At 41.9% G+C, this 22274-nt stretch overlaps 1 protein-coding gene across 1 annotated transcript in view; it reads right to left on the minus strand.

The window, feature by feature from the left end:
- The window catches only part of syn2b (synapsin IIb), a 625573-nt gene that overhangs the window by 58489 nt on the left and 544810 nt on the right, over positions 1-22274 (minus strand). The window contains exon 9 of the mRNA XM_070895371.1: positions 19363-19465. Coding sequence (XP_070751472.1) covers positions 19363-19465 — 103 coding nt within the window. The remainder of the gene's footprint in view (positions 1-19362; positions 19466-22274) is intronic.

Raw genomic sequence — 22274 nt, forward strand, 5'->3', positions numbered from 1 at the left:
TAACAAATCAGTGCTAGCTTTCCTTAATTAATCTACCCTTGTCCAAGTGACTGTTAATTTTGTGCCGGATTATCGTTACCCCAACACCAAGGTTAAATTGACTGGCCCGTAGTTGTTGAGTTTATCCTTCCACCCCTTTTTCAAACAAGGGTGTAACATTTGCAATTCTCCAGTCATCTGGCACCCCGTATCTAAGGAGTATTTGGAAGATTATGGCAAGTACCTCTGCAATTTCCACCGTTACTTCCACAGCATCCTAGGATGCATCCCATCCGGTCCATCTACCTTAAGTACAGTCAGCCTTTCTAGTACCTCCTCTTTATCAATTTTTAGCCCATCCAGTATCTCAACTACCTCCTCTTTCACTGTGACTTTGGCAGTATCTTCTTCCTTGGTAAAGACAGGTGCAACATTTTCATTTAGTGCCTCAACCATGCCCTCTGCTTTCATGTGTCGGTCTTTTTTGGTCCCTAATTGGCCCTACCCCATCTCTTACTACCCATTTACTATTTATATGCCTATAAAAGACTTTTGGATTCCTTTTTATGTTAGCTGCCAGTCTGATCTCATATTCTCTCTTTACCCCTCTTACTTCCTTTTTCACTTCCCCTCTGAACTTTCTGTATTCAGCCTGGTTCTCACTTGTATTCCCACCCTGACATCTGTCATGTATGCTCTTTTTCTGCTTCATCTTACACGCTCTTATCTTTTTCGTCATCCAGGGAACTCTGGCTTTGTTTGCCATACCTTTCCTCCTCATGAGATTGTACCTCGACTATACCCGAACCATCTCCTCTTTAAAGGCAGCCCATTGTTTGATTACAGTTTTACCTGCCAATCTTTGATTATAATTTACCTGCCAGATCCATCTCAACCCACTGAAATTGTCCCTCCAGCAATTAAGTATTTTTACTTTAGATTGCTCTCTGTCGTTTTCCATTGCTAATTTAAACCTTATGATACTATGATCACTGTTCCCTAAATGTTCCCCTACTGACACTTGCTTCACTTGGCCCATCTCATTCCCCAGAACCAGATTCAGCAATGCCTCCTTCCTCATTGAGCTAGAAACGTACTGATCAAGAACGTTCTCCTGAACACACTTCAGAAATTCTTCCCCCTCTCTGCCCTTTACACTCTTACTATCCCAGTCTATACTAGGATAATTGAAGTCCCCCATTATCATTACTCTGTAGTTCTTGCATCTCTCTGTAATCTCCCTGCAAATTTGCTCCTCTATATCCTTCCCACTAGTTGGTGGCCTATATATTGCACCTAGTAGTGTAATGGCACCTCTATTATTTCTTCACTCTAACCAAATAGATTTTGTCTTTGACTCCTCCAGGACATTATTTTTCTCCAGCACTGTAAAATTCTCCTTAATCAATACTGCCACCCCACCTCCTTTCTTTCCTTCCCTGTCTTTCCTGAACATCACATATCCAGGAATATTTAGTATCCAATCCTGACCTTTTTTGAGCCAGGTCTCTGTTATTGCCACAATGTCATATTCCCATGTGGCTATTTGCACCTGCTGCTCACCAACCTTATTTATTACGCATCGTGCATTTACACACATGCACTGTAAACTTATCTTATGCTTTCTTGTATTCTCTCTCAGTCTGACCCCACCCAATACTGTAATATTTATTACTCTAGTGCTATCTGTTTCTCCAATCCTTTGTGCACTTTGTTTCTCCTTTCTAATGCTACAGCCTGGTGCCCATCCCCCTCCCAAATTAGGTTAAAGCCTCCCCAACAGCACTGGCAAACCTACCCACAAGGATATTGGTCCCGGTCTGTTGAGGTGCAACCTGACTGGCCTGTACAGGTCCCACCTCCCCCAGAATCGGTCCCAATGTCCCAGGAATCTAAAGCGCTCCCTCCTGCACCATCTCTCCAGCCACGCATTCATCAGCTCTATTCTCCTATTTCTATATTAATCTCTTTCCGAGCTCCCTAAATTCTGCTTGCAGGACCGCATCTCTCTACCTATGTCCTTGATACCAATGTGGACTATGACCTTTGACTGTTCACTCTCCCCCCCCGCTCAGAATATCCTGAAGCTGCTCAGTGACATCCTTGACCCTGGCACCAGGGCAGCAACATACCATCCTGGAATCACATCTGCTGCTACAGAAACGCCTGTCTTCCTTTTTCCTCAAACGAGAATTCATCTGTGGTTGACCAAGCCCTCAACTGCCTCCATCTCATTTCCTGTACTTTCTGCTTTCCCTTCCTCCCAGAACCACAATAGGGTTCCCCTTGTCTTCACCTTCCACCTCATCAGCTTTCACATTCAATGGATCATCTTCCCCCATTTCCACCACCTCCAACATGATCCCAGCACCAAACACATTTTCCCCTCCCCTTTCAGCATTCCGAATGGACCATTCCCTCTATGGCATTCTGGTCCACTCCTCAATCACCCGCCCCATCCCCATCCCCATCCCTCCCTCCCCTTCCCTCAGCGCCTTCCCGTGCAAGCGTAGGAGTTGCAACACCTCCTCCATTCCCACCGTCCAGGGCCCCAAACACTCCTTTCATGTGAAATAGTGATTTAGTTGTACTTTTTTCAATTTAGTATTTAGTCTATATTGGGGAGACCAAATGCAGATTGTGTGATCGCTTTGCGGAACACCTCCGTTCAGTCTTCAAGCGTGACTCAGAGCTTCCAGTCGCATTTTAATTCTCTGCCCCACTCCCACTCTTACCTCTCTATCCTCGATGTCCTACACTGCTCCAATTACACTCAACGGGAGCTCGAGGAACAGGATCTCATCTTTTGATTAGGCACTTTACTGCCTTCCGGACTCAACATTGAGTTCAACAATTTCAAATCATAACCACAGCTCCCATTTTTGAGGATGGCAGCTGTTGATGATTCTACCATTTCCATTTACACCTCCTCTAGACTCTTCTTTTGTTTCTTTACTTGTCCCATTACTACCTCCTTTTGCCCTACACCATCATCTCTTTTGTCATGCTTTCCACCCTTTCCCTACCTCTTTACTTGCTTAAAATCTGTTATATCTCAACTTTTTCCAGTTCTGACGAAAGGTCATTCACCTGAAACGTTAACTTTGTTTCTCTCTTCTAGATGCTGCCTGACCTACTGTGTATTTCCAGAATGTTCTGTGTCTATATAAATGCAAGATATTGTTGTTGTAATTACTGATAGCATACTGTCAATAGTGTCTGGATGGTATAAACATTGCAAGGACACCAACACCAACGAAGACACTCAGTGTCGTGCCAAGAGCCTAATTATGGCAGTAGAACTCATTCTGGGCCCCTGAGAAAGCAGTTAGTAGACGTTAAACACCAACATGTACAATTTTAAAACTCTAAACTTTCTTAGAGATTCTTTGATAATTTGAGTTAGAAAGCTAATGAAAAAAAATTACTTTAAAGATGTGACTCAATCATCATTTTAGACATTTTTGGCATTTTCTCGTGGAATAAATCAAGAAATGCAATGAAAGAATGTAATAAATATGATATTCATAAAAGATTAACTGATGATTTGAGCCAATATGTATCTTTAGTTTATGGAATGACAATTTTCTAAATTGGAGGAGGGTTAAAATTGCAATATAAAAAACATATTTTTGTGATATAGTCATTGTTACTCTTGAACCAGCTGGTTAAATGAATTGCTTAATTTGACGGCAACATTGGATAATGCTGTCCAGTATAAAGTTAGATGGAATTATAAGCTGTTCAGTCTTTTTTTTTAAATGCATGTTTTCCAGTCCTGCAATTTCACCATGGGAAGCCCAGTTTGTATTTATCTTGTTATTGTCATGTTTTCAGTCCATTCTATTTCTACAGAACCTGCTGCTTAAAAGGCAAATGTAAATTTGCAAAATAAAGCCTGACAATAATGAGCTCGAATTATTATTCCCTCCAGCTTCATACATTCATTTGGAATTTTATAATGGATGTATCTGTTATGAGTTCAGATCTGCTATATACACCTCATCAGGTTCAGTGTTAGATTATGTCCTTCTCAATTATTATCTTATAGCGTTTTTTATTTATGGTCACTATTGCCTAGATGTTCCCCTACTTTTACTTCTCTTATCTACTCTGGTTCATTCCCCATTACTAGATCCAATAGAAAATCCTCCCTTGTTGGGCTTTTTACATATAGGGTTAGAAAGGAGCCCTGTACACATTGTAGAAACTTCATCCCCTTATCTCTTTTACCTAACTCTTCTGTCTAATTATTATCGGTGTAGCTGAAATCTCCCATGATTATTATTCCATGTTATTTACTCATATCCCTAATTTGTCTGCATATTTCTTCCTCCATCTCCCTTCCACTATTAGGTAGTATGTAGACTATGCCTATTAGTGTGATTGATCCTTTATTACCTTTTATCCCTATCCATTCTATTTTTGTCTTGCTGATAGCTATGTCACTTTTTCTACTGCCATTATGTTATCCCGATAAGTACAGCTACTCCACCTCCCCTTGTTCCCTCTCTATCGTTTCTAAATATGTTATACCCTGCAATGTTTAATTCCCAGTCCTGATTTTTTTGTAGCCGTGTCTCAGTAATCCCTACTATGTCTGGTGCCTCGCAACACATGATTGCCGCCAGCTTCCCTGTTTTATTATGGACACTGTGTACATTGCTGTACAGACAGTTTAACTCATTTTTAATAAGTTTTCCTATCACTTTATGTTTAACCATCTTTTTAGACTCCTGTTCTTTAACTCTATCTATTCCCTTGCCATCAATGTCCTCCCTTACTTTATTCTTTTCAATGCTCTCTTTTCCTGTTTTGTTTATATTTAGGCTGGTTACATTTCTTGTAGACCTCTCCCCTCATATTACTAGTTTAAAGCTTTTGCCACCTCCCTATTTATTCTTTCTGCTAGGACACGGGTCCCATCCAAGTTCAGGTGGTCCCATCGTGGTGCCAGTGTCCCATGACAAGGAACCCCTCTTTCCCACACCAGCCCTTTAGCCACGTGTTAATTTTCCTGATTTGTCTGCTTCTATGCCAATTTACATGTGGCTTGGGCAATAATCCAGAGAATATTTCCCTTGAAGTCCTGTTTTTAATTCAGAGCCTAACTCCTAATATTCCCTCAGCAGGACCTCTTCCCAGTTCCGACTTGTGTCATTTGTTCCTCTCCAGCCGCCGTGAGATATCCCTTGCCCTGGCACCGGGTAAGCAACACACCCTTCGGGATTAGAACATAAGAACATAAGAAATAGGAGCAGGAGTAGGCCATTTGGCCTCTGGAGCCTGCTCCGCTATTCAGTAAGATCATGGCTGATCTCATCTTGGCCTCAACTCCACTTTCCTGCCCGTTCCCCATAACACTTGACTCCCCTATCATTCAAAAATCTATCACCAGCTTAAATATAATCAATGACCCAGCTTCGACAGCTCTTTAGGGTAGAGTATTCTACAGATTTACAAACCTCTGAGAGAAGAAACTTTTCCTCATCTCAGTTTTAAATGTGCGACCCCTTATTCTGAAACTATGCCCCCTAGTTCTAGATTCCCCCACGAGGGGAAACATCCTCTCTGCATCTACCCTGTCAAGCCCCCTCAGAATCTTATATGTTTCAATAAGATCACCTCTCATTCTTCTAGACTCCAATGATTATAGGCCCAACCTACTCAACCTTTCTTTATAAGACAACACCTTCATCTCAGGAATCAACCTAGTGAACCTTCTCTGAACTGCCTCCAATGCAAGTATATCCCTCCAAAATTGTATGCAGTACTCCAGGTGTGGTCTCATCAATGCCCTGTATAGTTGTAGCAAGACTTCCCTATTTTTATACTCCATCCCCCTTGTAATAAAGGCAAATGTTAGCATGCAGGTACAGCAAGTAATCAGGAAGGTAAATGGAAATTTGTCCTTTATTGAAAGGGGCAAGGGCCATACCTAGAGTACAAAAGCAGAGAAGTCCTGCTACAACTGTACAGAATATTGGTGAGGCCATACCTAGAGTACTACCTAGAATTTTAGTCTCCGAATTTAAGGAACGATATACTTGCATTGGAGGCTGTTCAGAGAAAGTTCACTAAGTTAATTCCGGAGATGAGGGAGTTGACTTATGAAGATAGGTTGAGTAGGTTGGGCCTATACTCATTGGAGTTCAGAAGAATGAGAGGTAATCTTATTGAAACATATGTGATAATGAGGGGGCTCAACAAGGTGGATGCAGAGAGGATATTTGCACTCAGGGGAAACTAAAACTAGGGGATATAGTCTCAGAATAAGGGGCCACCCTTTTAAAACTGAGTTGAGGAGGAATTTCTTCTCTCAGAGGGTTGTAAATCTGAGACATTCTCTGCTCCAGAGTGCTGTGGAGGCTGGGTCATTGAATATATTTAAGATGGAGATAGACAGATTTTTGAGCGATAAGCGAATAAAGAGTTATGCGGAGTGGGCAGGGAAGTGGAGCGGAGTCCATGATCAGATCAGCCATGATCTTATTAAATGGTGGAGCAGGCTTGAGGAGCCAAATGGCCTACGCCTGCTCCTATTTCTTATGTTCTTATGTAACATTCCATTGGCCTTCCTGATTACTTGCTGTACCTGCATGCTAACTTTTTGTGTTTCATGCACAAGGATCCCCAGATCCCTTTATACTGCAGCATTTTGTAATCTCTCTCCATTTAAATAATAATTGCTTTTTTATTCTTCCTACCAAAGTGGATAACCTCACACGTTCCCACTTTATACTCTATCTGCTAAATTTTTACCCACCCACTTAATCTATATATCCCTTCACAGATTCTTTGTGTCGTCTTCACAACTTGCGTTCCCACTTATCTTTGTATCATCAGCAAATTTGGCTACATTACACTCAGTTTTTTCATCCAAGTCATTAACATGGATTGTAAATAGTTGCAGCCCCAGCACTGATCCCTGTGGCTAACCTTAAAATGATCCATTAATCCCAATTCTGCTTTCTGTTAGTTAGCCAATCGTCTATCCATGCTAATATATTACCCCCAACCCCGTGAGCTCTTATCTTGTGCTGTAACCTTATATGTGGCACCTTATCGAATGCCTTCTGGAAATCCAAATACACTACATCTACTGGTTCCCCTTTATCCATCCTGTTCGTTACATTCTCAAAGAACTCTAGCAAATTTGTAAAACATGATTTCCCTTTCATAAAACCATGCTGACTTTGCTTGATTTTCTAAATGTCCTGTTACTATTTCCTTAACAATGGTCTCCAGCATTTCCCAATGACAGATGTTGGGCTAACTGGTATATAGTTTCCTGATTTCTGTTTCCCTCCCTTCTTGCAGTTTTCCAATTTGCTGGGACCTCTCCAGAATCTAGGGAATTTTGGTAGATTACAACCAATGCATCCACTATCTCGGCAGTCACTTCTTTTAAGATCCTAGGATGCAGGCTATCAGGTCCAGGGGACTTGTCTACCTTTAGTCCCGTTAGTTTGCCTAGTACTTTTTCTCGTTCTTGACTGCGGAGGACTCTATAAGCAAAATTCGGTCAGGAAGAGTCAGCATGCATTTATGAAGGGGAAGTCATGTTTGAAAAATTTGTTGGAGTTCTTTGAGGATGTAATGAACAGGGTGGATAAAGGGAAACCAGTGGCTGTGGTGTATTTGGACTTCCAGAAGGCATTTGACAAGGTGCCACATAAAAGGTTACTGCACAAAATAAAAGTTTACGATATTGTGGGTAATATATTAGCATGGATAGAGGATTGGCTAACTAACAGAGAACAGAGAGTCGGGATAAATGGTTCATTCTCTGGTTGGCAACCAGTAACTAGTGGGGTGCCGCAGGGATCAGTGCTGCGACTCCAACTATTTACAATCTATATGAACGAATTGGAAGAAGGGACTGAGTGTAACATAGCCAAGTTTGCTGGCAATACAAAGATGGGAGGAAAAGCAATGTGTGAGGAGGACACAAAACATTTGCAAAAGGACATAGACAGGCTAAGTGAGTGGGCAAAAATTTGGCAGATGGAAAGTGTGGGGTCATGCACTTTGGCAGAAAAAAATCAAAGAGCAAGTTATTATTTAAATGGAGAAAGATTGCAAAGTGCCACAGTACAACGGGACCTGGGGGTACTTGTGCATGAAACACAAAAGGATAGTATGCAGGTACAGGAAGAGATCAGGAAGGCCAATGGTATCTTGGCCTTTATTGCAAAGGGGATGGAGTACAAAAGCAGGGAAGTCTTGCTACAGCTATACAAGGTTTTGGTGAGGCCACACCTGGAATACTGCGTGCTGTTTTGGTTTCCATATATATGAAAAGATATACTTGCTTTGGAGGCAGTTCAGAGAAGGTCACTAGGTTGATTCCGGGGATGGGGGGGGGTTGACTTATGAGGAAAGGTTGAGTAGGTTGGGCCTCTACTCATTGGAGTTCAGAAGAATAAGAGGTGATCTTATCTCGAAACGTATAAGATTATGAAAGGGGCTTGACAAGGTGGATGCAGAGAGGATGTTTCCACTGATGGGGGAGACTAGAACTAGAGGGCATGATCTTCGAATAAGGGGCCACCCATTTAAAACAGAGATGAGGAGAAATTTCTTCTCTCAGAGGGTTGTAAATCTGTGGAATTCGCTGCCTCAGAGAGCTGTGGAAGCTGGGACATTGAATAAGGGTATAAGGGGTTATGGGGAGCGGGCGGGGAAGTGGAGCTGAGTCCATGATCAGATCAGCCATGATCTTATTGAATGGCCGAGCAGACTCGAGGGGCCGTATGGCTTACTCCTGTTCCTATTTCTTCTGTTCTTATGTTCTTATCTATCCCCTTAATTATAGAATCCCCTATCACTGCTACATTTCTATTCTGTTCTTCCCCCCTTGGACAGCCACATTCTGCGGTCCAGACACAACCTGCCCTATCATATCTCAGTCTCGCCTTATTTTATTTATTCAATTAGTTAAAGTCTTTCTTGAATGATTATTGATAGTTATACTAATTAGTTTAACTAGTTAAGCTATAAATTTAATACAGTGCATTGTAGTTTCCTGTTCCAAGTTTAAACCATTGTCCAATCTAGAGAGAAGACAAACTTAATACTCACCAACCACTCACTTACCTGCTGTCCTGTGACGTTACTCCTTGCTTTTTGGAAAGCGTCGAAGGTTCCGCTGCCGCTGTTCTCCCTGCTCACACTGCCTCTAAATCAGTTATTACAAGTATACTGCAATGGTAGTGAAAGTCAGACGATATTAGGTCATTGTTGATGATTGTTACTGGTTATGTCCATAAAAATGGATGAACTTTGAAATTCTGCAGTAATTACAGTTGCAAGTGCATCTTACTTAAAATAAACAAATTTGCCCTGAATTTCTTTGGATCCTGGTCTGGAAACACCCAAAAAATCACCGGCATCCTGAGGTACATCAGCCCCCTTATAAAGAGCACCCATAGGCAATATTTGTACAAAAGCTTTGGAGTCAAATGTACTGGTTGGCCTCCTGAGCAGCTTGCGAGTACCGATTTGGTGTTTGCTGTTCCAACTGCTCTTGACTGCAGCTAAATATTCCACCAATTACTACTCAAGTTGGGCCCCAAATACTAAAGTTCAAAATGGTACATTTCACATCTCTATTTCCTGTACGTAATGGTCCAATTTTACATCAGTTAAACTCTTCTATCCTAGAACGTAGAACATTGGCAAATATTAAAATGCAGATCTATATTATACATTCTACAACAATAATGTTTTGCTGTGCCAAGCCTCCCTCTCTCTCTCAACCCTCCCTCTCTTCCCCTTTTATCCACCCTTCTTATCTATTTCTCTTAAAGAGGCTTTGTTTGCTTTCAAAATTCAATTCTTTTTTGTAAAAAAAAACTATCGAATTAGAGTGAGGAAAGAAAATTGTCTGACTACCTTTCTATCTCTGTCTGTCTCTACCTTCCTTTGTCTCATGTATGTTAGAAATCTCACAGATGAAAGCCATTAGCATTGGCCTTTTCTATCCATCAATCATAACATAGAAACTAGTTGGCTCAAAATTCAACTTGTGTTTCTTTTTGAAAATGTAACATTACCATTAAAAAAGGCACCTTTTCACATCCCTTGCTTCTCGCTCACCATCTCTCTTTCTGTCTGTCTTGGAAGTTCGCAGAACACCAAACAAAACAAGAATGAGTGTGTAAATTTTACATTTTTTAAAATCTCACTGTCACTCTTTCTCTCCTCTCCTATTCTCGCCCTTCCTCTCCTCTATGCATCACATGGTGAAATACTATTTGTACTACGACACTTACAGAACAGTATCTCTACAGAGCATAAACAGTTCATTTAAAAGTGCTGCACATGCTGTTCCAGCTAGTTCCCTGGCAGGATACAACAGGATATGCTGCAGTTTTTCAAAACAAGTTGTTTTACTCACATATGATACTGCTCTTCAGACTCAGAATCAATTCCTTGTAAGGAAGGACAACAGCTGCAATATTTTAAAGTAGGTTACAGGAAAAAAATGACATGAGCAGCAGAGAACACTGCATAGAATAATTAGCTCTTAATCCCAGTGATGAAGTTGACAACCATTTCTTCGGGCCAAGAGATGGTGTCATATTATTCATTATTCTCTAACAAAGCTCAGAGCTTTGATGAGAAAAGCAGTAATGTTGTTAAAATAGATTTAGTGTGCCATTTCTTTCTCATCATACACACACACCGCACCCAATGCAGAAGAGTGCACAATGGACCTGGTGCCTTTTAGATTAGCTCAGCTGTCACAAACCTAACCTCTCCACCAGAGACAACCAATAGGCAGATATAATTGAGAATGAAGTTCATTTAAATGTTCAGTGGAAATTGCTGTAACATTAAATAAGGAATTAGCATTCACACATTGCTTCAGTTTTATTAAGCACATTCTAGCATCCATCATATACTACAGTCAATGTAGGCGATAATGAAGGGGTTTCTAATTTATGTAAATCTGTAACGACTCTCTGGTAAATGCAAGGAAAACCAAACCACTAAGGAGTTGTCACATTCTGGGAAATAATGACAACCCTGAGTGGAAAAACAAATGATCTAAAATGCTAAGGATATAATATAGGGGGAAAAAAACATGCAGAGTGACTTTCCTGTTGCAAGGGCATTTCATAACTTAGTCAATTCATTTGTAATGGCGTTCGTTATATTTGTATTATCAGAGACCTTGAGCATTGTACTGACAGCTGAATTTACTGCACATGACAATCATTTCTGCATTCACAATGGACGTTCCTAAATTTACTGCGTTTGAAGTTGTGTGAGATCAGTTGAACAGTTTCATACTTATGGAAGGGAGACCCAGGCATTTAAAGCAACTGAAGCCTGCCTGTGGACAAATTGTAAGTGACTGAAATCAATACTTTGAATTTAGAAACATAAGAAAATGAATTTCCAAATGGGAACTTTACATTGAGTTACATAGAGTCTAAAGCACACAAACAGGCCATTCGGCCCAGCTGGTCTATACCGGTGTTTATGCGTCACACGAGCCTCCTCCCACCCCTCTTCATCTAACCCTATCACCATTTCCTTCTATTCCTTTCTCCCTCATGTGCTTACCTATCTTCCCCTTCATTTCATCAATGCTACTTACCTCAACTACTCCTCGTGGTAGTGTGTTTCACATTCTTACCACTCTTTGGGGTAAAGAAGTTTCTCCTGAATTCCCTTTTGGATTTATTAGTGACTATCATATATTTATGGCCCCTAGTTTTGGACTCTCCACAAGTGGAAACATTTTCTCTATGGCTACCCTATAAAAATCTTTCATCACCATAAAGACCTCTAACAAGTCACCCCACAGCCTTCATTTTTCTAGAGAAAAGAGTCCTAGTCTGTTCAGCCTTTCCTGATGAGTATACCTTCTCAGTTCTGGTAACATCCTTGCGAATCTTTTTTGTGCTTTCTCCAGTGCCTCTATATACTTTTTAGAATATGGAGACCAGACTGTGCACAAAGTGAGGTCTAACCAAGGTTTGATACAACGTGAACCATGAACTCATTGAATGGCGGTGCAGGCTAGAAGGGCTGAATGGCCTACTCCTGCACCTATTTTCTATGTTTCTATGTTAACATAAACTCTCAGCTTTTCAATTCTATCCCTCTAGAAATGAACCCCAGTGTTTGGTTTGCTTTTTATTAATGGCCTATTAACCTGCGGTACTACTTTTAGTGAATGTGTATCCCTACATTCCTTTGCTCCTCTATCCTCTTCAGGCTAGAAATTCCGTAGCACCCTATTTGGGGCGATAACTTTTGAAAACTTGAAAAAGTAGCGCCAGGCGTGAATGATTTTCTCCTCCTGGGAAATTCAGCTTTAGCGCTCCAAGAGGGAAGTGGAGCACTAAATCAAGCACTAACCACTTCTCTTAGGGCACTATAATGCGAGAGCGGGGTGGTAGCAGAAGAGTGCTGAAAAATGTGAAGTGCAATGATAACGGCATCAAAGGCTGCTTCCCCCGCTTAAAGTGAAGGCCAGTGATGGTGCACAATCTACATCTCAGCATTTCTGCAGAGCAAGGCGACCTGCGTGACTGCCATTACAGCCCCGAACACACTCAGAAAGTGGAGGGCATGGACATCTTGCAGCAATGAATCATCGAAAACTTTTAGCAGTCACCAGACTGGTGCAAAGAATAAAGTTTGGCCTACCTGAAAACCATTCCCTTTAATTAGCGCTCCCCAAGCAGCCAGCTGAGGTAACAACGCCTCCCCTTCCTGCCGTTGTTAACACCTGGCAATACAGCAAGGGCGGGAGGCAATTTCACATCTGGGGCGGTAACAGGGCACTGTGCCCTTTATGCCATCACGATCTGCGAGGCGCTAGAGGCCCAGACGGTAAGAGTTAGCGCCAGTGATAAACCAGCACTGAAGTTCGTGGGCATTGCTGAATTCGCCACGCCTGGTCGTTTAGCGCTCCATTAACGCCCCTCCCGGTGCTAATGGGAGGCGATAAGCAGCCGAATTTCTCCCTTTATAATCCAAGCAGTATGTGCCTTCTTTATTCTGCCTACCAAAATGCACCACCTCACACTTTTTTATATTGAAATTCAGTTGCCAATTAAATGTCCATTCTGCAAGAACAACAGTGGTCCCAGCACCGATCTCTGTGGAACACCATTTCCCACCTTTTGCCAGTCTGAGTAGCTACCATTAACCCCTACTCTCTGTTTTCTGTTTGGTAGCCAGCATGCTATCATTCTGCTACCTGTCCCCTAACTCCCCATGCTCTGACCTTAGTCATGAGTATACTATGCAGTACTTTATTGAAAGCCTTTGAAGCAGAGATTTGGATTCCTTGGATGTGCTGAAGTTTAGATTAGTAAGCTTTAGAAATTATTCAAAGCAAATTCCTGTTATATTCAGCAGTAAATATAATTCATTACTAGCATTCCAAATTACATGCTTCATCATAAGGACAGTTATTAATATCCACGAGAAATGTTGTTTGCATAACTGGAGCATTGTTTTATGTAATAAATGAAATGTTCTTCCACAATTATCCATGTAATGTATACTCGCCTTCACAGCCAATTTCCCCATACAGTCTACTGCATAAGTTATTTGCTACTAATCTCCAAAAAACCTTATAAATATCTTCCTGCTGTCCGCAGCTTTCTTCTTCAGTATCAACCACACAGCCGATTTTAGTATCATCTGCAAACTTCTTAATCATAACCCTATATTCAAGTCTAGATCATTGATGTATACCATAAAAAGCAAGTGACCTAGTACTGAGCCATGCGGAACCCCACTGGAAACATCCTTCCAGTCGCAAAAATACCCATCAAACATTACCTTTTCTTCCTGGCTCTGAGCCAATTTTGGATCCAACTTGTCATTTTGCCCTGGATTCCATGGGCTTTAACTTTTGTGACCAGTTTGCCATGTGGGACCTTATCAAAAGCTTTGCTAAAATCCATATACACTACATCATACGCTTTGCCTTCATCGACCCTCCTGGTTAGCTCGTCAAAAAATTTACTGTTACTCTATTTCCATTTATTTTTTCCTAATTGTTTCTATTCTAGAAATTACATGTTATTTTGCTCCCTAAAACACTCACACATTGACTTATAATTATACATGTTGTAGTTAAGGATTTTTCGCAGCACATTTGTCTGGTATTTATGGAAAAAAGGCTGTTTCCACAAACAGACAAAGTCTTGCAGGATCGGAAAACAACATCGTTCTACATGCCAATTATGGGATAACATGCCCATATGTTAATAATCACTCCCTAATTGCAGTATATAGTGCACCAGACATCGTTTGTGATGTCTACCACATTTCCCCGTCGCTACCAAAATGTGGAAAGTACCACATTAACAGACCAATGGGTTTTGTCAGATTTATTCACGTTAATGCACAAAGTGAAATGATACTGAATCAGCATAATACTTAAATAAAACTGGAATCGGTCCATATTGGTTCAAAATACCCCTTTTAGAACATATTTCTTATAGAGTCCGATAGCGGTAAAACTTTTGGATGAAACTGTCGGGTTTGTTTCTCGCTGGATGTTCCAGATATATCGGACAGGTTTTGGACTTCCGCCTGAAAGAGGTGCGAAGTCGGAGGAGTGTCTGCACCGCTCGCCTGAAGCCAGCATCGGGGGGCCTGAATCATTGTCAGATATGGATCTTCTTTGAAAGCCGCCAGTGAGCTTCAGGCACCATACAGGTGCTGCGCTGTAGCTTGCTGGTTGTGGGTGGGTGAGAAATTGGCTGGCTCCCATGTTGAGCCGGCCAGCAGGTTGGGCCTGGGGGCAAGGAGCAGACGGCAGTCGGTGCGTACAGTGTTATTTGGATCGAGGTAAGATTGCAAACAGGCTGGAGTATTCCTGGTTATCTCACACATCATATAGCCACCAAATTTGGGTGGCAGAATGATAAAGGACTTTAATTTGCTGTGGAGAGGCATAGTTGCACAAATGTACCTTCTCATTTAAAATACTGCAGATGCATCAGTTGACTGCAATTTGAATACACCTATTTGTCTTCCTCCACTTTTTTCCACCTCCACAGACTTTTATTGACTAGGTGCTATGAAAAGTACCCTGTGGAGTCTTCTACTTCATTTCATTTCAAAGCAGGACACTGGAACATAAGAAAAGGTCATTTGATCTATCCTTCCACAAACTTTGTGCTAAAGTGGAAGGAAGTCTGAACTGTACTAGACTTGTTGGGATTGTCATCTCTCTACTTATGCAATGTACACGGGGGCAAAATTCGGGTACTTTGCATCTCCTGGGCGCAAATAAGGTTTCGCCCAGGTGCGGCTAGAACAACGCCTCCTGCTAAATTGGGCGGCGGCTTTGCGGCGACGCTAACACGTAGTGCCCTGCTGATGACATCGCTGTTACTGCCCCGGAAGCTAAATTTGCTCGCTCCCCCTGTGTTCCCATTGACAACGACACCTTCAGCTGTCGAGTTTCAGTCAGGAGTCGGCTGGAGGAGCGCTATTTAAAAACGCCACCTTTGGGAAAAATTTTAGTCAGCCATTAATGGTTGCTGCTTATTTCCACAGAGGCAGACTGGCTTTTTGACAGATTTCAGTGATTTTTAGTTGAAGGAGTGTTCTGGCTGTTAAATATTCAAGACTCATTGAGGCCAGATTTGAAACTCCAATATTCATATCCTTTTATGGGAGTTGTGTTGACACTCATTCCCCTGCTCCGACATCACCGTCGAGGCAACTTAGGAAGAGACAAGGACAGCAAAATGTGGCCAGAGGGAGGAGGCCCAACAGGGGCTATCTACAGGAGACCTTACCCTCCCAGGGTATTCCGGCAGCAATTCTCCTTCATCAATTTAACTGAGGAACAGTGTGTTCGAAGGCTGCGCTTCAGCAAAGATGTGGTCACAGAGCTCTGCAACCAGATCTGGTGCCTCAGACCATGGTGAGAATGGCTCTCTCAGTGGCAGTCAAGGTCACCATCGCGCTCAATTTTTACGGCAGCAGATCGTTCCAGTGCGCAACAGGAGACACCTCCAACATCTCCCAGTTTGCCCATTGCTGCATCCGCTCTGTACAGAAGGAGAAGGGACTACATCTCCTTCCGCATGACCAGAGAGAAGCAGATCCTCCAAGTCAGACAGCTCCTGCAGCTGAGGTTCACCCCCACTAGTCCTCTGTTGCTCCCTATGATTATGTGCCATCTTGGTCTGCAAAAGAAAGGAACTTGTGTGAGTAGGAGTCCAGCTATGTGTGTAGGAAATATGCATGCGGCCGTTGAATAGTTGTGAATGTAGGCAAGGCATGAGATGATCATGTGAGTTTGAGTAGCTGCGCATGTTTGGTGGTTCAATGGTGGGAGACTGATGGTTTGCGCAGTGCGCACAGGCAGAGGTTCAGAGGCTGGAATGTAGGGGGTGTGGAAGCATGTACTCACCTTCACCACCTGACTGAGGTCGTTGAACTTCTTCCGGCACTGTGTGAGTGTTCGATCCACTACAGTACTGGCCGACACCTCCTCGGCTACTTCCCTCTACGTGGCCCTGAAGATCTGTGGCAATGGCCTCCTTCCAGTTGTGAGGAACAGCGCACCTCTCCTTCTCTCAACTTTCCCCACCAATGCCTCCAATGCCATGTCATTAAATCGCTGTGCTTGCTCACTTCCAGCTGGATTTGCAGCAGCCATCCCAGAAACTTCTTGCACTTGCTCACAGCTCTCTGTCAATTGCACCACTGGGGAAAATGAGCAGGTGTAGCTTGATAGAACCTCCCCTTTAAGAGCTAGAATGAACCAGTGTAAAGGATTGAAGGATGATTGCTGAATACATGTCACCTGAAATTGGGTAGCGTTCTGCTGTTAACACCCCTGCAACAACCCACTGAGGTCATTAGTGCCTCATTTACCACGCCCCTTCCTTCCTGGGGCGCTAAAGTCCAATTTAGAAGAAGTTAGGATTCGTTTGCGCCAGGCGCAAAAATTTTAAAAGTTAACGCCCAAATTGCTTCCCCCATATATGTTAATATGTAGTATGATTTTGGTAAATGAGTTCTACAAATTTTACTTCCGTTCCCAAACTACAATGTGTGTGAGTACTTTAGTGTTTCCTCTGAAGTACACTATTATATTTTACTGCAGATTAAAACATGATGACCAGATGTGTAATTTAATACTAATTTCCATTAATTCTGGTAACAAATTATATATCACTGTCAGACACAACAACCACCCTTCCCCAATAACAATTCTATATCCATTAGCTGCAAATAAATATCTATCCGTAATCTGTTTTAAATTACATGCGTTATTAAGTACACTACGGATAAATACAACATTAATTATCTTATTGTAACTAGGCACCTTGTTTCATTCCATTGTCCCTTTTTAAAATTCCATTGCTACTTTAAATTTTGAACAGGCTCATTTTAGTCACTGACTTACAAAAATGTTTTCATCAGAATGATTTTCACAGCCTTTGCCATTGGTGTCTGAGATTCGGAAGGCAAAGATGAGATAGAAAATGAATATAAAAAGAAATAGTAAAGTATTCTATAAGCACAAAGGAGAATTAAGATAGCCAAAGGGCCACAAAGTGATGAGCAAAATAAACTCACAGGCAATGATGCTGAAATCGTAGGGAACCTGAACAGATACTTTACCTCAGTTTTCACTGAAAAGGCTTCCAAAGACGAAATGACAACAACAGAAGAGGTCAAGAACGATATGGCAAAAGTGAAAGCACTTCCACAATTCTGTTCAGGAGGGACAACTAGGATTTCGACCAAGGGACAATGAAGGAATGGTGATATATATCTAAGTCAGGATGGTGCATGACTTGGAGGGGATTTTGGAGGTGATGGTGTTCCCATATGCCTGCTGCCCTTACCCTTCTAGGTGGTGGAGGTTGCTGGTTTGGGAAGTGCTGCCGAAGAAGCCTTGGTAAGTTTCTGTAGATAGTATACACTGCAGCCATAGTGCACCGATAGTGGAGGGCATGTTTCGGCCAGTGAATGGGTGCCGATCAAATTAAATTATTTTGTCCTGGATGGTGTCGAGGTTCTTCAGTATTGTTGGAGTTGCACCTATCCAGGCAAGTGGAGAATATTCCAACATGCTCTAGACTTGTATATTGTAGGTGGTAAAGAGGTTTTGGGAACTCAGGAGGTGAGCCATTCGCCACAGAAAAAAACAGCCTCTGACCTGCTGTCGTAGACAAGACATTTATCTGGCTGATCCAGTTCAGTGTCTGGTCAATGGTCACACCCAGGATGTTGATGGTGGGTGACTCAGTGATCATAATTCTATTAAATGCCAAGAGGTGGTGGTTATGTTGCTTGCCATTTATGAACCCAGGTCTTGCTGTATACAGACATGAGAAATTGCAAATGGAGCTGAACACTGCAATCATCAGTGATCAGCCCCACTTCTTACCATATGATGGTGGCAAGGCCCATTCCTAGTTGCCAAGGGGCAGCATGTAGATGAGGAGGATAGCCAAGGATAGATTGTTGGTGGACTGTGGAGATAAGGTTGTGGAGACTGGAAGAGAAGCCATTACTTTGAGATGCTCTGGCTTTGATTGGAATGATGGCAGTCTTACTGAGCTAGACAACTCAGGAAAGGCATTGAAGGAGGATGGTATGAACGACCATGTCCTCCTCAACCTCTCCGCAACCTTCGACAAGGATGCAATTTGTGCATTTCTTGAGAACCGATTCAGTGCTGTGGCATGCCAGAAACTTGATCGGAGAGATTCAAACATGGAGTTGCAGGAAAGATCAGCACAGATTTGGGAGGCAATAATTGGTTCAAGATCTTTGGCGAGGAAAGGGAGGTTGGATATGAAGTGTTAGTTTGTAAGGACAGAGGGTTGGTATTTTGGGGGCGAGGGGTGTGGAGGTTGACAATGGTAGTTTTCAAAGGGAGATAGTACTGTTAGACTGCCAAGAATATCCAGCACAAAAACAAACCCATGCATTTGCCTTCAATACATTCCAATATATGGCAAACAGCAGCAACTGTGGCATGTTATTGGAATGACATAACAAATGTAGAAGATCTAAAAATTATGAGGAACACAAGACTAAGCTACCATTGAGTGAAATATACCTTCTAATTTGCTTTCTATGCATATAATGTTTATTTCATAGATTTGCTTTTAAGTAGATGACAGAATTTGTTTTGTGGGACAGTCTACTCACTGGTAATTAACCAAAATTAGTTTTCATTTTTACTGTCCCTGGAATTAAATAAGACATTTGCGATTTGTGGAATTACAACTGACTTATAGTAATAGGTTTTGCTCCAAGCACAGTATATGTTAATTATTTCTGTAGACTATTGCTAGATGGGGTGCAGCAATAAAATAGTTGCAGTGATCCACTATGGACTTGCAGCTCTACCTTTCTTACCTCAATAATATAATCCTTTCCATCCTTTCCATGGACAGCCTTCACAGCACAGATATCCAACCCACCAAACATTTCGCAGCATGTATCAACCCAAAGCCTGTACCTGTTGTAGAGAAAAAAAACCTGGTTTTAGGTGATGTCCATATATTTCATTTTAACTGTGCTACATTTTCAACCAATCACAACCATTATTGCAGCCATTTGAGCAAAGAACATCCTTTGCAGCTTTCAAGAGGTGTTTACTTTCTGCTGTGTAAATTATTTATAAAGAAAATGGTGTCAAGTGCTACTGTTAAATTTTATAGCTCTGGAATACAGAAATAAAAGCCCCGATTTTAACCCTCGGCCAGGAATTGTGCGGCCAAGGGCTGAGGCAAGATCAGATCAGCCATGATCTTATTGAATGGCAGAGCAGGCTCAAGGGACCAAATGGCCTACTCCTGCTCCTATTTCTTATATTCTTATGAGGCAGATTGCAAACCGTCTACCTTCTGCCGCGTGATGCCCAGGTGGTTTGAACTCCCGCATCTCATCTGCATAGGCCTTGTCAGTCTCTCCCTCGAACCAAGCGGGAAGCTTCAGCTAGCCAGTGGGCGGGAGTGGGATTTCAGGCTGCAGGAGCTTGCCGCCAGTGATATGAAGGAATGGTCCCTGGCACAGATAAGTAATTGGAAGGGGTGCCGGGGGGGCAAAATGGCCAGAGGAGGGAAGTGAAGACTGGGGCCTACAAGGAAATTATATAAAAAAAGCACTTACCTTGGCTTCCCCATGAAGGCCTCCAATTAAGATTGCAATAGGGTTCTGATTATATAATCAGAGCCCGATTTGCATATTTAAAGGATGGTCCAACTGCCTTACAGGCCTGCTCAGAAGAGCAGGTAAAGATCACTTTCTGCAGGAAGGCAGCAGTGTCGGTGTGGGTAAGTCACACCAGCCATTTTAACTGCCTGCCAGCTTGGTATCTACCAGGCCGGCAGGGTTATAAGCGGCCCTAAAGGTTCTGTGGTACAGTAAGAGACAGAAAACGAATTAAGGATGAGGCGATAGTTGTAGCATTTAATGAACTAGAACATGTTCTTCCTTCCTGTTCTTCTTTCCTGAAGATAGCATGGCATTAAGGAATGGACTGTTAAAAGGTTGTACAAAGTTGTGTGTAGACATTTTTAAGAAGGTGTACGTAACTGCTTTTGAACTTAATAACTTAAAACGAGGCACTGTCAAGAATTGGTACCTGCTCATTTGTCTGAGTGCATTATGTTAGCAATGCAGCTGGTGACATAAAGTAGAATTTCAGACCTGTAAAGAACATTCCCATTATAACTCTTAATGAAGGTGACATCCTTGCTATTTATGGGGAGCTTTTGGGGAGGCTCATTTCCTGAAACAGGCTGCCCTGTAAATTCCATTTCCACACTCACATGTGCATTTCTGTGAGGCAGTTCCTGCAGGATGATTTGAATTTTTTTTGGTGACTTTTTACTTTAAATCTGCAGACCTGATTGATGAGATTATAATGTCACCAAGTCATTGAACATTTTTGTTTACAAACAGTCGTTTTATTTGGACAATTATATTCTTTTAATATAGATACATAAATCTGCCACATTCAACATTGTGGCACAGTATTAATGATGGGCGAGTGTGTGTGGAGGGGAGTGGGGGTCGTCACCCCTTTTAACAGTCCATTCCTTAATGCAATGCTATCTTCAGGAAAGAAGAACAGGAAGGAAGAACATGAGAATCAGGAAGCAACAATGAAGGCCAATGACACTGGACTTCAGCGATTAGCGCAGATTAGCAGAAAGTGTCATTTGATACATACAGCTGCTTGAGAAATGCATAATCTTACTGGAAAATGTGGCTGTTGATATTATTCGAAGTCCATTATTCAGTCAAAGTATAAATGATTCTATCTAATTTTCATTCAGATTGGTAATGATCATAGCTCCGAATGACCTCCTTCTGTGCTATAACCATTCTACAATTCTATGGCAGCATTACATGGGCGGAAGGAAGAAATGGGAATTGAAAGAATTTGTCCTTCTCATTGGTGAAATTGTCAGCAAGCTTAGTCTGTCAAAATGGTGAAACTGCCCTTAATTCCTGACTACCAAGGTTCTTTCTGGACAGGAACATTTAGTGAGAAATACATAGCCAATGCATGACAAAAGTTACTACCTCCTCACACTGCAAAGTCTACAGATAACTGATGGCTAATAACTTGCAAATAAAAAGCTTACTCAACAACAGCTGGAGTAGGAAGCAAGCTTAGCTCACAAGTTTTCTTTTACTACCCTTCAAAGTAAGGTTGGTTAAAACTGAATGTTTATTATGTACCATTATTACTGAAGAAATAAGTCAAATATCTAAATAATTAAAAGTATTTGGTCATTTAAAGCAAACGGTTATCGTAAATGAATTATTTTATACTCATATTTAACTCAGCGCAGCTGAAAATCAGGGCTTCTCCAAAGAGTGCATAGATAATGTCACATAGATCTCATGTTTTTAACCTAATTGCCTTCCCTACCCTACTCTTGTACATCCTTACTCACACCAACTTACCGCGCACCTCAACCCATCCCACTCTATCTACATTATCACATCCCCATCTCACTTGCCACTCATCACATTCACACTCATCACATTCACCCTCATCCTAGTCTAATCGTGCCAACTAACAACACACAAGACACTTGGGTGTTTTATGCAATGTTCATGTAAAGTTTCTATTAATGCGGTGTCAAACATTGAAACCTTTATTTTGAACACTGCATTCTTGGACAGATCTGTGTGCACCTTTGGAAGTGGCTTCGTGACTTGCAGTGAATGGTGAGACATAACGGCACCTCTCGCAGTGGTGATGAGTGTGAAAGGAATGGCTTAGGCATTGTAGAGATGCTTTATGGTGT

Source organism: Pristiophorus japonicus, chromosome 12, assembly GCF_044704955.1.
Source record: "Pristiophorus japonicus isolate sPriJap1 chromosome 12, sPriJap1.hap1, whole genome shotgun sequence".
Lineage (NCBI taxonomy): Eukaryota > Metazoa > Chordata > Chondrichthyes > Pristiophoridae > Pristiophorus > Pristiophorus japonicus.